At 34.2% G+C, this 16,410-nt stretch overlaps 1 protein-coding gene across 1 annotated transcript in view; it reads left to right on the plus strand.

Annotated features, from left to right (window-relative positions):
- Positions 1 to 6,010: 6,010 nt before the first annotated feature.
- The window catches only part of LOC144440675 (uncharacterized), a 49,075-nt gene continuing 38,675 nt past the window's right edge, over positions 6,011 to 16,410 (plus strand). The window contains exons 1-8 of the mRNA XM_078130060.1: positions 6,011 to 6,068; positions 6,711 to 6,824; positions 9,940 to 10,016; positions 10,500 to 10,596; positions 13,015 to 13,176; positions 13,439 to 13,711; positions 15,390 to 15,560; positions 16,064 to 16,234. Of these exons, the coding sequence (XP_077986186.1) occupies positions 6,036 to 6,068; positions 6,711 to 6,824; positions 9,940 to 10,016; positions 10,500 to 10,596; positions 13,015 to 13,176; positions 13,439 to 13,711; positions 15,390 to 15,560; positions 16,064 to 16,234 (1,098 nt within the window). The 5' untranslated portion in view covers positions 6,011 to 6,035. The remainder of the gene's footprint in view (positions 6,069 to 6,710; positions 6,825 to 9,939; positions 10,017 to 10,499; positions 10,597 to 13,014; positions 13,177 to 13,438; positions 13,712 to 15,389; positions 15,561 to 16,063; positions 16,235 to 16,410) is intronic.

A 16,410-nucleotide genomic window follows, 5' to 3' on the forward strand; every position in this document is an offset into this window, starting at 1 on the left:
TTATGTATTAATTTGAAAATTTTCATTCACATTAGACAGATGGACGGCTATAATTATTGCAATATTAATAGACCATTTTCCTGTCACAATATTTGACACTGTTTAATATTAATGTGTATGTTTTAGTCACAAATTGAACAGATCATGAAAAATTCATTTCTACTAAACATAGAATTGTGTTATCACAGTTTACAGATGTATATTGACTTGTCCTGGATCAGACGATATGAAAATGTGTGCAGGATAGTGGAGGAACATGCACACAGATACAACAAATGTATACATGTATATATTTGCATACATGTCTGTAACATTAGATTACAATGTTTGCTATAAAATACAATGCAATCCTTGCCATATTCTCAATATATACAATTTATACAAACACTTGCACATGAATATATACATGTACTGTTATTGAAAAATGCATGCGCTTTCAATCATATTCATAATACATTTTCGCAGTTTAGGGGTTCCCATATTCACCAAATTTTGTACACAACCCAAGTGTATACAGGTAAAATAACTCCATTCTTTGACATGTATGTATCAAGTGTAGGTATGTACACTGACTAGGGGTATTGTTGTTACCATTTTAGTGTTTTGTATATTGTCACTGTACACAGTATCAACTTGCATTCAGATTATACATATATCTAAATTTGGAGTAGTTTGTTTGCCAAGGTGTACAACAATACTGTTATTGTTAAGTAAGAGACTAGAAATACAATATAGACAGTACAGTATAGATTTCAGTGTCAACTGTCATGCAGCAAATGTGTTCTGTTGTATTGTGTTGTGTTGTGTTGTGTTGTGTCACAGTCACTCTAGAGGGACTGTGGATGTAGCAAATCATGCATGTACAATGTACATGTATGTCATTTTTACATTTTTTGTATGATAATGTTATGGTTCATTCAAGTAGAAGGACAAAGAGATATATTTAAATACACAACATGTATGAACTTACAATTTACAGATGGGTTATGACCAATGTTTTTGCTTTAGGGTTTGGGACCCAGCATGTGAAATTAAGGAAAATTCAATGTGAAATTAAGGAAAATCCAGAGCGATAGCGCCAGTCTAAAGACCAATGGCTGTAAAAGTTGCCTATCCTTCTCGTAATACACAGGCAGTCATGTGCTTTGTGTTCGAATCACATAGTTGCTTTTATGTTTCACTTAAGTCCCTTTTGCAGTTGCATAGCCTTCATTGAAAAGTCTTGAGGTCGATATTGCCATCTGCATTTTGCTTGAAGTAGCCTGGAAAGTAGACACATGTACATTGTAAAATAATGAGAAGGCTAGGGGGTCAAATTATTGTTTGTAAATAAATAGTCCACAGATGCACTGCTGGTGACCATAGTTCTGAATAGTGTCAAATAACAATTGTTTTGTTATTTTAAAATATTGAGATTAAGCTATACAAATACATTATATACTAAATAAGTCGAATAAAAAAACTTATCTTTTTTGGTATCATCAGTTATTTTATGTTTGCAGAACTTAAATTATACGTTGTCGACAAACTCAGTCTACTACTGTATAATTTATTATTTATTTCTTCAAATTTCAATTTAATTTGTAAAAATCAGTAGTTATAATTGACCTTTGACCTTAAACATGTAATGTTTATATGACCTTTGACCTTAAGGAGAATGCATGTTTATAAATATATATGTAATTCAATCTGAAAACATGAAACCACTCATCACTCGAGTTTTCATTTCTGTAATGAAATAACCCTAAAGCTTGAAACGATGACGATAAAATATGGCATGTAATATAATTTGATATGGCATCACCATCTTGAAAATAAAGTTACTTGCACTTACGCCATAGGATCGTTCTATTTTGAGGAAGTGTTATAGCGCAACTTCCTTTAAAAATAGCAGTATTACAGTTGTGTTGTGTTGTGGACACAGAGACACAGGAAGAGATTTGGAAAGCTAGCATTCTGTTGACTAAATGTGTGCGTTGTGGGTCAGTGGAAATCAAAAAACCCATTTGTTCCTACTTCCCAAGTTATTGATGGATGTATTATTGGTTCTTTGTGTTAAACATTCGCCAATATTGATTGGGTTATTAATTTTTGTAATTGGATTTATACAATAGTCATATTATATAGTTACAGTCAAGAGGTGTATAAACTGTGTAGACACATTATGGACTGAGTGCCTGGCAGAGTTCAGACTTTCTGTCTGGTGTTTTGAATTCCTGACTTGTGTTTCTGGACCCTAGCTGTAAGTCCGTAAACTAGATTTCATCAGTACAGTTGCTTCACATTGCTTTTATGTGGTTGAACGGTGTATGTCGGTAAGTTGGTATCACGCAACAAATTCTGCAGTGTGAATTTTATTTCATTGTAGACTTTTTAAAAAATATTTCACATCCGTCCATACGCCATAATTGCTTCTAAGTTCAATTGTAGTATTTTGTGTTTTTTATAGCACAATGGTATAGTTTGTTTTTTATGGGTGTTAGCTTTTATTTGAGTCAGTGTTTTGAAAACAGACTGTACACTTACACTACAGTATTACTGCTTTCTGTTGTTTAATAATTTGAAATTGTGAAGTACAAATATCGAAATAAAAACAGATGAAGATTTCTCACAAATTTGAAATCTTTGTAAACAAAAAGATTGTGTACTAATATTCATGGCTTCCATTTTAAATTTTTTATCCATAATTACAAAAAAATCAATATTTGTAGTCATTATTACAAATGTAAGCAAAAATAGATTACAAGACACAATATCTAAGTAATGAATATCAATTTTAAGCATACAATTTTAGAATTAGAAATTTATTTATTTTGTAATTAGTTCAGATTTAGATTATCCCTATGTAAAGGCCTGTGAGTATGAATCCAAGTACTTTATGATAATGTATGTACATGGGAGCTTTCAGTTTAACTTTCAGCACTGTATTTAGGGGTGGGGGTTCATTTTGTGAGCTTCTAACCCAAATTATAGCTTAACTTGTACATGTATGTAGTACATCATACATGATGTAATAATGTATCCATATTTCTGTACATGTATGTATTAAATATTAATCAGTTTCTCATGAAAACATGTACCTGTTTATACTATCGACAGTCGTTCGTGCCTTTTTTTGCTGCGCTTCATCGAAACAAAGTCGTCGCCTCGCTCCGTAGCACTGAATACTAACGCGTACTGTTAGGAACAGCGAATGCCTTCAGCACTTGCTGTTCCTATCAGTACATGGTTATAGTATTACTCCGGATCGGAGTGAGGCAATGACTTTAGTTTTAGATAAAACATAGAAAAAAAGGCATGAACGACTGTCGACAGTCTAGTACATCTACATGTACCTGCTCTACAGCCACCCTTTCTCCCCTCCATTACCCTTTCTCCCCTCCATTGTCAATGCTGTAACTAATACATACAACTTACAACTTATACAAGTTACATTGTATTCTGTTTGTTTTTCTGCTTCAATTCTTGATTATTTTCATTTAAAAAAAATGGTATATACATAATACTATGTTTTCATTGCCGTCATGTAAAATTTACCATCAGTGGAGGGAGTTGACAAGTATTGCGGATCACTTTTGCATTTTTAATACATGTAATAATAATAATAAATATTGAAATAAAATATCTAACTATGAAATAATTTCTTATTTTTTTTCATTCAGTGTGAACATCAACAGACTGCCAGTCTTGGCAGCAGACCGGTCAGCCATGCATTATAATGAACAGGATTGGCCAGAAGGACCTCCCAGTAAGTGTATGCAATTTATTTTGAAGTTCATTTTTTTTTTTTTTCGAATTACATGTAGTTTCTGAATTCAGAACATACATGTAATTAATTTACTAGACTATTTCACCTAAAATCTTCTCCAGCTGTTGTTTTGTTATACAAATGTATATCCAATGACATCAAATTGTCACATGGCTCGTCAAATTATTTGTGTGCCGAGATCAGAACTACATGTACTAAGTACTACAAATATTATCAAAGCAAAGAAATGACGTTTTTCTTTGAAGTACAGTTGGTATACATCCATTTATTAAATGACTTTTTCTCAGTAGATATTGATGATGAGAATGTTAACTGTTTGTCATACAAATATTAGAATAGGCAGAGTTTAAATTTATCTTTTGCACAATAATTATGAGATAGATGTGTACATTTTGTATTTGGAAAATATGACTGTGACCTCTCAACTTTAACCTTTAACCTTTGCTGTCGATCAGACAAATGGACAATAGGCAAATCCATGCATTTGTCCTTTGCATAATAGTTTTGTTGGGATGTATTGAAAACTGAGACTGTTAACCTTTGAATTTTAAATTTAACGTTTTCAGCCTTTGTTATGAATTATTAAAATTAATTGTACACACATAAAACAGGCGGACAGGAAAATTAAAATTCCTCTTTTGCATATAATTATCAAGAAAACATATTGGGAATATTTTGAAAATTGAGACTAGAAAATTTTCAACTTCAACCTTTGACTGTAAAAATACATATTTTGTTCACAATAGGCATACAGGAAGTATACACATACATGTACATACCAAATGGTTGAACATATGAGATGATTTTGTTTCACTCATTTCGACAGAGGAAAGAAAGATGGAGAAATATGTATATGTTAACATGTGTCTGTACACAAATGTAATACACCAGACTCAATAATACAGAAAGTGTAGTGACTTGGACCTAGTTACACTTTACATGTACAGACCAAAAAAATGTTGATTTTCTAGCAGGGGAAGTACATTGAAGGTTGACATTTAATGTTTTGTGCCGTCAGGAAGTTGTTTATGACAGTATTGGCAGTGTGAATAAAACTTCAATTACTTTAAAGAGTGTTGCTATTGAAAGGGATATACAGTAAAACGTCGATTATCCGAACGTCGAATATCCAAATTGATCGGTCATCCGAACTGACTATGTGTCCCCCGAAAAAATCTATTGTTCCGATGTCAAAGTAATGAGCGCGGTTTGTCTTGGAGCTACAGTGTGTATTGTTTGTAAACAATCACTGTCCACCACTAGAATGACGTGATGTTAATGACGTACGGTAAAACAAAAGACGACTACATTGAGTGTGTTGGAACGAAACACCTTCAATAACATCTCAATAAAGTTGTTCTCCTATTGTAACATGTGTAAGTGTGATATGCAGCGTACGTGTACGTTCATTCTGTATGAGTGCGACCTTTTGACCCCGCCCCATCCCATCTCGATGCAGATCGCATATCCGAACTGACCGCATATCCGAACTAAATGCATGTCTCCGTAAGCGTTCGGATAATCGACGTTTTACTGTACTATGATATGACAGAACCCCATAATATGTGACTGTAAGTGTGAGTACATTGTATGGGACGGGGGGGGGGGGGGGGGGGGGGACCTGCTGTGATCTTTATAGTCTTGCTTTCATGAGTGTAGCAAGTATACATTGTAGGTACCAGTACGTCATGTAAGCAAATAGTGTAAATATCCCCCAGAGTCACTAACAGAAAAGACACTCACATGTCATGAGGTTATATCTTCAGATTTTGTCCAAAAAAATACTACTGTTCATTTTGTGTGATTTCATATTTACATTGAACAATTCTGCACTCAATTTGCATTCAGGTTTGCATTAATGTTTGTGATATTTCACTGTAGCGCAAATACATGTATGCGTGTGTATCAGTACAAGTAATCACTGGTACATGTACAGTACAGTTTATCTACAACGGCGGTGACATTCTGCACGAATAACGATAGCATGATATGTACATATCAACAGCATCATGATATGCAAAGACAAAGGTTGCATCAAGCGCATTGTTCATGTACCATAGCCATATATAAACATGGATTATACACTACGTATCCGTATACTTCACATGCCGTGATGCGCACACTATCAGTTACGTTGTGTGTTGTATGTTATCATATAGTATAAAAACAAAAGTCGTATCAAATAATGTTGTCTGTCATATTTTATGTTGTCATTTCTTATCTTTATACAGCTATAGATAACATCAGTTCTGGTCGTAGATCACCAATGATGAGGTCCACAGTCAAAGACATCGAAAATGTAAGTACAGTACATAGGGTACATTGTATACATTGTACATGTATGAATGTATCTTTCCTTTCAAAGACTGATTTATCCATTGACGTTGGATAGAAACGTCTGTGATTTATCTAAGCTTTAAAAATATTCACTTTTGATAGCCAGCTATCAGATAGTATGCATTACAGATTCAGAATCAGAATACAAATAAATTTTTTCTAGTGCAAGTATATAATTTTTAAATAATACTGCTTGTTTTTATTGGTATGATACAGTACACATGGGGAAAGGCTGTCAATAGCGCCCTCTAGTGGTATATTTTTTGTAGTGATGTAGATTTTGGTATACACACATCATATATACAAGGGTCTTCTGAGTGGCAAATTAGTACTATGCTGCATGTATTGAATAAAATACAGTATACTTGGAATTTTCACCCATAATTAAAATCCAATAATTCAAGATATAAAATAAACAACCAACATGAAAACCAATAGTTCACTTCACTCATTTTACAATTATGGTTGGACGTTTCCATAATATTATGTTACAGAATGTTTTAGAGGGACTATGCTAACTCCATTATTAATGCATTTACTGACGATTTCTTAGTATAATTTATATAGAATACTGTAATAATCTGGAAACTTTCAATCCTTACAGCAACTGGCCGAGTTCAGAAAGGAAAACTTCAGCCTGAAGTTACGAATCTTTCATATGGAGGAACGTATGAAGAAAGATCACCAAGGGTCCGATGATGAGGATATACATACCACTGTAAGTTACTATGGATACGGTTCTTATTTAATTAACATATATTATAGAAACTGTACATTTTTGTATATTTGGGATGAATAACTGTTGTTTTGTTTTGTCGTTGTTGGTTTTTTTGAGGTGGGGGGGGGGTTCACATATGTAATAAAATAATAAAATGGAGGGTTCATCGAGATTTAAGGTTATTGTTAGACAGTGTAGTGTTTTAATGTTTTGATCCTAAAATGAACTTTTTCCAAGAATTAAAAACAAGACTTTGTAATATATTTCGAATTCTGACAGGTACTTATTTCTTGTGTATATACCGTAGTGCTTTGTAAACAATCAACGCCAAGTGTGGTATCTGATAACAGGAGGTCGTAAAATACAAGACACCAATATCTAGACTAACTGTTACTACAATGTAAGCACACTATTTTTATAGACAATCTTGCAATATAATGGATTGAACCAGAGACTGAGATTGAACACAAGACATCTATTTTACGACCTCATGTTATCAGATACCAGGCATTGATTGTTTGAATTGGACTTTCCAAAGAGTGTAATTGTTTATATACAGGGGTCTTATCAATTGAGTTAATCTTGAAAATCACAGTTGTGTCTATTCCTTTCAATTCATGCTGGTCATGTGAATTTCATTGTAAAAAAATGAAGCAGGGCACACAAAATCATTATAATTTCAAACTATTCTGTAGTTGCCTGTTATCTAATGGAATTTCTGTATCAATTCCATGATTGAAATTTTAAGTATCCCATGGTCTTATTTAGTATAAAGTTGATTTCAAAAGAAAGAATGTGACTGCCTCTTTCCATAAAACACTGTGATGCATGAAATCGTTGTTAAGGTCATTTAAATCTACCCAATGTTCTGTTCTCAAATATCTCGGTACAATTGTTCAGTGCGTCATGCTTCTATGCTTGTAAGAAATTGAAAGTAAAGTGCTTCCTGTATAGCGCCCCCTACAGGCTACTTTCTAACATTTGTGTCATTTCTGTCAGTGCTGCATATAATTTTGTGTGTCACATACATGAAATGAATTCCAAAGAATACAGAAAAAGCCTTATTTTCATTTTCTTTCACAATGGGAATCTCATAATTATTGTTATTCATGAATTTCTCTCTCTTGGAACTAATGTTATAGATTTTGTAATGCAGTCCATTGAGTTTTTTAGTCAAAATTTTCCAGTTTTTGAAGGCTACCCCCGGTAGTACTAGTACACTTTGAAATCATATATCTTAAAGAATGATTATTGTATGTTATAATATGTAGTCAAACTCTAAAGCAAAACGGAAGGGAAGTACATCTCTGAGTACTCAGAGTGAGGTATAGTAATATACTTTGATTCCAGATTTAGAATTCAGATTTCAAATTCTGGGTTTGGTGCATATAGTTTCCCAGTACAGTAGTTGGGTACTCATGGTGTAGTATACTGAAACCTGGATATTTTCGCAAAAAGACTTACAAGTTACATGTATTTTCATTCCTTTTGATCAAAAAGAAAATTGCAAAACTAAGTACCAGGAGTGACTATAATGCTTTCTTGTACATGAACACAATGTACTGGTAATTAGTGAAAATTGGTCCTTGAGAACTACCTGAAAATAATGTAAAATTAGAAAATTTTGTAGTAGCGAAAATATCTAGGTTTAGAGTATCTATAGTTATTTGCATGAGAAATTGAACCTAGCATTATGGCAGTGTTATTGTTACAGGTTTTTGCATGCACAGGAGTAACCTTAACGTCCCCTTGGGTCTAATTATGCATGGTCCCAATAAACCTATCAGCTTTTGTTGGCTGGCATTTTTCCAAAAATAAATTGCAAGTCCAGAGGTCCAGAAAAAATTATACAAATAAAAAGTGAACATTTGTCTTGATCTTTTTGATATGTAATCTAAGAAAGATATAAACTATTTTGGTTATGTACAAATGTACAAGGTAGAGCTAGATAAGTCAGTCAGTGCTGGCAAACACCATTTTGAGTCGGGGCTTGAAAAGAACTGTTACGTTTGGTAGTCTGATTTATCCAAGCAAACTGTACAGGTACAGTTTTCAATTTTATTGGTTTCCATTGATCTAACAGACTACCATCTTATATGTATACAATGTATGTGGTATTCTGGATATGATGTTTGATAGTAGTCTGTGTGTCCTGGACGACAAACATACAACATGTACACATACTGCTAAGCATATTTAGCCAATTGAACTGTTCAGATATACATAATCCATTTGGAGTTTTCTATTGATTTCTATTGGTCTAGCACAAACTGCCACTTTATCATAAATTTGGTACTCTACATGAGGTATAATGTTTAGTAGTCAGTCTACATGTACATGTATGTGCCCTGAACTATGATGTTTAGTAGTCTATTTGTCCTGGACTACTGTGAGTCAGATTTTAATAACCAAAGTGAACTTTTCAGATACAATTCTCGATGGATATCCATTGGGCAGTCTACCAATCTACCTTCTTATAAATTTGGTCAGCTATAATCAATGCATAGTTGTCCATATTCCCTGGACTACATTGTACTTCTAAATTCAAGCCTTGCAGACACACATATACACACTGTGTATAGCAAAGTATACAAAATTGAAAGTAATAATGCTGATATTTGGCACCGGTACAAGTGCTGAGTAGAAAACTAGGTGTCCTTAGAGGCTTGTTATTTGATATCCCACTTTGATAAACAACACCTATAAATTGTATAGCTTCATCTGGGGCATTCATGCAGGCTTGTTCTGTGTTTAAATCAAATACATAATACACTTGATGATAAATCTGAATTGGCCAGCAGCGTTTCAAAACTCCACAAACACTTTCCCCTACATGTACACATTTTTGTCAGACGTCCATACTTGAAATGTACAGGATACGAACAAGATATGTACATGTAGCTGCGGTTAGTTTACTCCCCAATTTTTTTTCCCAACACATGATGATCGGTAATTCGGCTCTTATACTTATAGTAGTACTCTCTCTCTGTGGGTTTCATTTTATAAAAGCATTCTTTTGGTTTAGTTGCTATGTTGCATGTCCCATGATTAGCTGTAGAATGTTCAGTATATACCTACTCAAGAGTTCACTATATTTTGATTTTTTTTCCTACAGAATATTGATCTGAAAGTTCAAGTTGAGCAGCAGAAACAGGAAATTTTAGAAAAACAACAGTTGTTAATGAAAGCAAAGTGAGTACATGTACAATGTTTCCATGGTAATTGGTAAATTTGAGTACCTTAGAAATGTTTCCATGGTATTTGGTTAATTTTAGTACCTTAGAAATATTTCCATGGTAATTGGTTAATTTCAGTACCTTAGAAATGTTTCTGTGATAATTCATTCATTATATACCAAACAATGTTTCTATCATAAATTTGTGTGTGTGTGTGTGTGTGTGTGTGTGTGTGCGTGTGTGTGTGTGTGTGTGTATGTGCATGTGTACCTGCATGTGTGTGTGTGTGTGCGTGTGTGTGCGTGTGTGCATGTGCGTGCATACATGTGTGTTTTGACAGTCTGTTGGTCAGAGGTACTACAGTATATTCATGGATAATAGCATAAGGTGACCTTGAAAACTCCTTTCACATTTATTTGATCTGATGTGTACAGTTATTTGTAAACCCAGAATGGTGTTGCAAGTCATGTAAAAATGTTGAAATATTTCTGTCCTGCAGGCAAGCTTTAGATGAAGCTGACCAACAAAGGTATGCTTACGTAGCCATGGAAGATAGATACAAATCACAATTAGATCAACGCACAGCTGAATATCAGGTACGTTTTGTAATACGGTAGTTCCAAAAACTTTGAATAATTTTACCTCCCATGTCTCAACTAAATCATTTAGTTTTCATCAGCTGTTGTCGTATACAGTTTAATGATGTAGAACTGCTGCAATATATATGATTCCAAAGGAAAGAAAACCTATCTGGGTTTTTTTTTGGAATGTTGGTGTACTTTGACATGCAGTTATGGGTCATGATCATGTGTGGTTTGGAGATAGACTACATGTTCATGTATATGATGATTCTCCAGGCCAGGACTTTAGCTTGGGTTCCAAGCCCAGGAGGGGGCCTACTCCACCCCACCCCTACCCCCTCCTCCCCACCCCATTTAACCATAAGTATATGTTCTGCCTTTTAGGGTGTGTTTTCTAGCCCTTTGGTCTCATGTGGGAGTGGGTTTTTTTGACCTGAAGAGTCTGAAATGGGGTCCACTCTACATTAGTTTTGATTTTTCTTGGTCTAAAGACTTTAGCATATCATAACTGTGTCGTATAATTAATTTTTTCCCTAAAATATTGCCCCTGGGGGAAAAGTACAAGTGTGAATACTACATTTTGCAATCCCCTAGATAAGAACTATACTGCAAAATGTATTTTGGTTTAAACTGTGAGATTTTCTTATAACCTGTAGGCTCTAAAACGGGGTGTAGTTTTTGGTGAAAATTGGGTCTGTGGTTGGCAGTATTGGCCACACACCCCTGCCAGAGCTGGCCACTGGTACTGCCCCCTAGGGCTCTTTAAGTTATGATTGAATAGATTGAATATTACTGTGGTTAGATCACTTTCAACAATCTAAGACAGAAACAAACTAAAATGGTTATTGTGACATGTTGACATGAATCCATCAAAGGACATAATAATGACATTTATTTACAAAATGTATACTACACTCATAGTACAAAGAGTAGATGTGGAAAATATGTGATAACAAACAAAGTAGATATCGCAACCTCAAAAATTCCTATCCGGTTCACAATGGAAGTCAATTACCTAGCAACAATCTTGGAATGAAGGAGAAAGACTCATAGCAACTATTGTAATTACACTTGACATACATTCAAGTACTGTTTTAAGGACTTCCATGCTTCATAAACATACAGTCCCATCCCATTACATAGAGTGCAAGTATAGAAAGAAAGTGTAGTATAAACAAAATGCTGTTGGAAAGGAATATGTTCTGAATATTTCTGAGTTTTAAGTTCTATTTTTGTTGTAAATCTAAGCAAAATGGATACAAATGAAGTATTTGTTATCTTGTCAGCTACATGTATGTCCAAGTCTCAGGCACTTGATCTTTGAACTTGTTTGACCCTTTCAATGAACATCAGTGTCTCTAGAGGGCACTGTTTACATAGGTTTTTTATCAGAATATTCTATTTTTAAATAATTATCAGACTTTTTCTTTAAGTCATGTTTGGCACCTTCCTATATTGTGACTCACATTATCTATTTATGCAGTGATATTTTGTGTGTATGCCTATACAAGTACACTTTTCTGTACTAGCCCAGCTATTTGTAAATAAAATTCTGACAATAAAAGATATTCAATGTACAACTGTGTGCAAGCAAGAACACTTATAAAATCATGGGATGGATGTCAATAAACAGAACATTTGTACAAGTAAATATACGCTGTGGGTAGATAAAGCTATTAAGTTGTACTGAGAATGATTTGTTCTATGTCCAGATATACAGTACAATGTACAGCTAGTGAATCACTTTCCAACTGGGTTAGCATTTGACTAGAACAGTGCTAACACTAGGCTAATATCAACACCTCACCTTTATGAGTGCGCAGCTGGAAGGGTTAATGCCTGCATTTATTAACACCAGACTAGTTCAGTGGTAACACTAGGCTGGTGTCAACACCTCACCAGTATGTGTTAGCAGCTGGAAGGGTTAATACCTGCTCCAGTCCTATGTTAACACCAAGCTAGCTCAGTGCTAACACCTGGCTGGCACTAACACCTCACCAGTATGTGTTAGCAACTGGAACGGTAAATACCCGCACCAGTCCTAAGTTAACTCCAGGCTACATGTACAGTAGCTCAGTACTAACACTACACTACATGCACTAACAAATTGCTAGCATGTGTTTGCAACTGGAAGGGATAATATGCACTAGCCCTGTTAACACCAGGCCAGCTCAGTGCTAACACTTGGCTGGCACTATCACCTCATTAGCTTACATGTATTAGTGACTGAAAGGCTTAATGCGTACAACAGCTAAACTGACACCAGTCTTACAAATGGAAAAGGTATTCACGAACTATACATAACATAACTTACATAGACCACTGCCTACTAAGCATTCACCATTGTTTCAAAACTACAGAGGGAGCACCGGTCTCAGCAACATTTTGTTGTTGAAACTTATAAATATTTATGTTTGATATTCTTTCTTCTAGGATTTGGAGGATCAGTTTTTAACATTAAAAGCCAAGAATGGAGTGGGACTAGAAGAACACTATCAGGATCTTGTACAAGATCACGTTGACAAAATTAAAGACAGAGAAGAAGTGATTGAAAAGATGAATAAAGAAACCCTAGAGAAGGATAGCAAAATGGCTGTAAGAACCAGTGTTTTATAGAGAACTAGATTTTGTTATTACAGTCTTGTTCTTGTTGTCTGTTCATCTTCTTCAGAAAAAGATAGACAGAAAGACACTATGTACATGTACCAATCAATCTGATTAAAATCTGCTGTGGTGAAAGCAGCTAGATGCCGTTATTTACCTCTATTGCCATTGTTTTGAGATTGTGTATGAAAGTATTGTACTACAGTATAATTTTGATAAGTATTAAATTGTTTATCCGTCTGAATCACAACAGGACTTGAAGGAAGAAATCCAGTTCCTGAAAGGCCAGGTTGGAGAAGAGAAGATACAATGTGAACAACAAACTAGGGAGTTAGAAGATTTTACAATGCAAACTAAAGAAAAAGATGATATTATAGAGAAACAGAATGTTGATTTAGAGAAGAAGCAGCGTGATATAGAGAAGAAAGAACGTGATATAGAGAAGAAAGAACGTGATATTGAAGAAAAACAGCGTGATATAGAGAAGCAACAGCGTGATAATGAAGAGAAGCAACGTCTAATTGAAGTAAGTAGGTAATTTATGACCAAGATGGCAACGTCTCAGTTTACTAAGATAGACACAAACTAAAACTATTGCAGACCTATTTAATAACGGTAGTTTTATTAGATACAATACTCTATTGGACAAATTGAAATGTAAGAGTAACTGGATTGTACAATACATAGAGGTAAAAAAAGCAATCCCCAAAACTTGGTACAGAATTATGTGTGAAGTTAGCAATAAAATTTATATAAGATTTGGTAGGATACAGCTAAGAAAAAGAGCTTTCAACGGAGAATACAAAGACATGTTTGATTTTGCATGTAAAGATTTTTACTGGAACATAGTAAGTAATAGTGGTGTTAAAACGTATGCTCCTAAGATTTGGGAAAAGGATTGTGGGAAATATTGTAACTGGAAAGAAATATGGGTAGAAAAAATTAAATGTATACCAGTTAAAAAAATAGCACAATTTAATTGTTATCTATTATACAACAAAATCCCACACAAAGAAAATTTGTTTAAATGGAAAATAATGAATAATCCATTCTGTGAGATCTGTAAAAATATTGAAGACAGTAAACATTTTCTTTATGAATGTAAAGCTGTCAAGCAGTTCTGGAGAAAATGTATTAATATAATCAATCAATTGTATAGAATGAACGTAAGACTGCTGTGGAAGCACATTGTGTATGGATACAGAATATATTGTAAGACTTTTGATGTAATTAATTTAATCTTGATGGTGGCGACTTTTGCCGTATATAAAGCGAGAATTTTGGAAAGAAGAGATATTGAACAAATAATAAGAGAAGAAATATTGTATATCAATTATAATAAAAACAAAATGTTGAAAGAATTTGCTAATGCTTTGTGAGCTATACGATGTATATATTCTTTCAAAGGGATGTAACTAAAAGTTGACTTTTGGAAAAAAAAAAAATAATTCAGTAGTATATTGGTACGTTGTTTGAAAGTGGAAGTATACAGTATGAGTCTGAAATGATTTTCAATTTCATGTCAGTTAAGTTAAATGGGGGGGGGGGGGAATCTGGGACCTAACTTAAGCAATTAAGTTGGATATATTATATTGAACTTTTGATGTTGCCCCTTATCTAAACTTAAGTTGTTGCGGCGCTCCGATCCGGCGCAATACTAAGAAAAAAACAAACAAAAAAACCCAAAAAAACTATTGCAGTTCGGTGTGGTAGATTACACAACAAGATTATAGCGATATATAATAACCCTGTGTTCAAGATAGTGTAAACACTAGAAGTTCACAAAATGTGAAATGTAAGATCACAGATGTCATCAGAAAAAATGCCACCCTACTGTGAGTACAATTAAACCAATGTGCATTCAGTAGCTTATAGGAATATGTCACAACAGTAGGTTTAGTTTTGTGTCTATCTAAGCTGAAACCTCCAGTGTGAAAGCAGTTATGATCTGAATCATGTATTGTCAAAAAGTACGCTCAGTTGTAGGTTGTTGATAGGTTTGAATTCTACAGGTAGGTGATCGTGCATTCTTCAGCAAACATAAACAAAAAATAAGAGCCAATTTTTATTCAAAATTTTTGTTTTTAAATTTAAATTGTTCCAACTACAGCAACTAATATCTAGAAATGTAACCACCCTAGTCTGTAATTCAGTATTCTCTCATACCACTGATTGATGGCCACTTTCATTCTTTATTAACACAGGAATTACAAGCACAGATAGCTGAGGTGAAATCACAACCTAAATCTGAATACCCAGGAAGTGAAAACAACTATGAAAGTCTTGTAGAAGACCAACAAGATAAACTACGTAAGAAAGACGACGTGATAAATCAGTTACAGAAAGACAAGGAAGGAAATCAACGCCTTGTACAGGTAAGAAATGTGACAATTAAGTGGATTACATTTCTTTCAGCAAATGGATTGTCGTCGAGGGCGCTCTTTCACTCAGTGTATTGAAGCTGTTAAAAAATGCCTATAACTGCAAATCTTCAGTCTATACATTTGTAGGGATTGCTTTCATTTGGCATTGATGCAAATTTATCTATCTATGCAAAAAGTAATGACCTTTCTTGAGTTAGTATTCACGGGGATGATATTTTAGAATGTTGACAGTTTGGTGCGGGAAAATAGGGGTTGGGTAGTATTCTACACATTGCTGTTTTAAACTTTGATGCCTGTTAGTCAAGTCCTTGGTAAGATTTGAACGACCATTGAGTACCACTTATGTCAGCTGTATAACAGTACACCAGAGTAGTTTATTCAAATTTATTTGTTTATTGGTCCTGATCTCACTTTTATTTTCCTTTTGTCAAATGAATTCATTTTAATTTCCAATTTGTAGTTAACATAATTCTTGACCATTGTTTTGATTTTAGGACCTGGAGGAACAGTTATCAGTTGTCAAGAAACAACTTTCAGAACATAAGATTTCATTAGAGGAACATTATGAGGGACTTCTACAGGATCACCAAGATCAGCTGAGAAATAGAGATAAAATGATAGTACATTTGAGTCAAGGAATAGAAGAGAAAGATCGTCTGGTCAAGGTAGGCAAGGCTCTCTCACAGTCAGCTGACTTCATTTCATTGTTGTTGATTTACATTGACTTTCGCTAAATAGCTATGAGATCAGAAGTGACCCCTTAATTTACCGTTATGATGTGCCTTTATTGAATGCTAAACTTTAAAGGGACACATGCCGAGTTTGTATGTTTTGGACATAA

This window comes from Glandiceps talaboti, chromosome 10 (assembly GCF_964340395.1).
Source record: "Glandiceps talaboti chromosome 10, keGlaTala1.1, whole genome shotgun sequence".
NCBI classification, from domain to species: domain Eukaryota; kingdom Metazoa; phylum Hemichordata; class Enteropneusta; family Spengelidae; genus Glandiceps; species Glandiceps talaboti.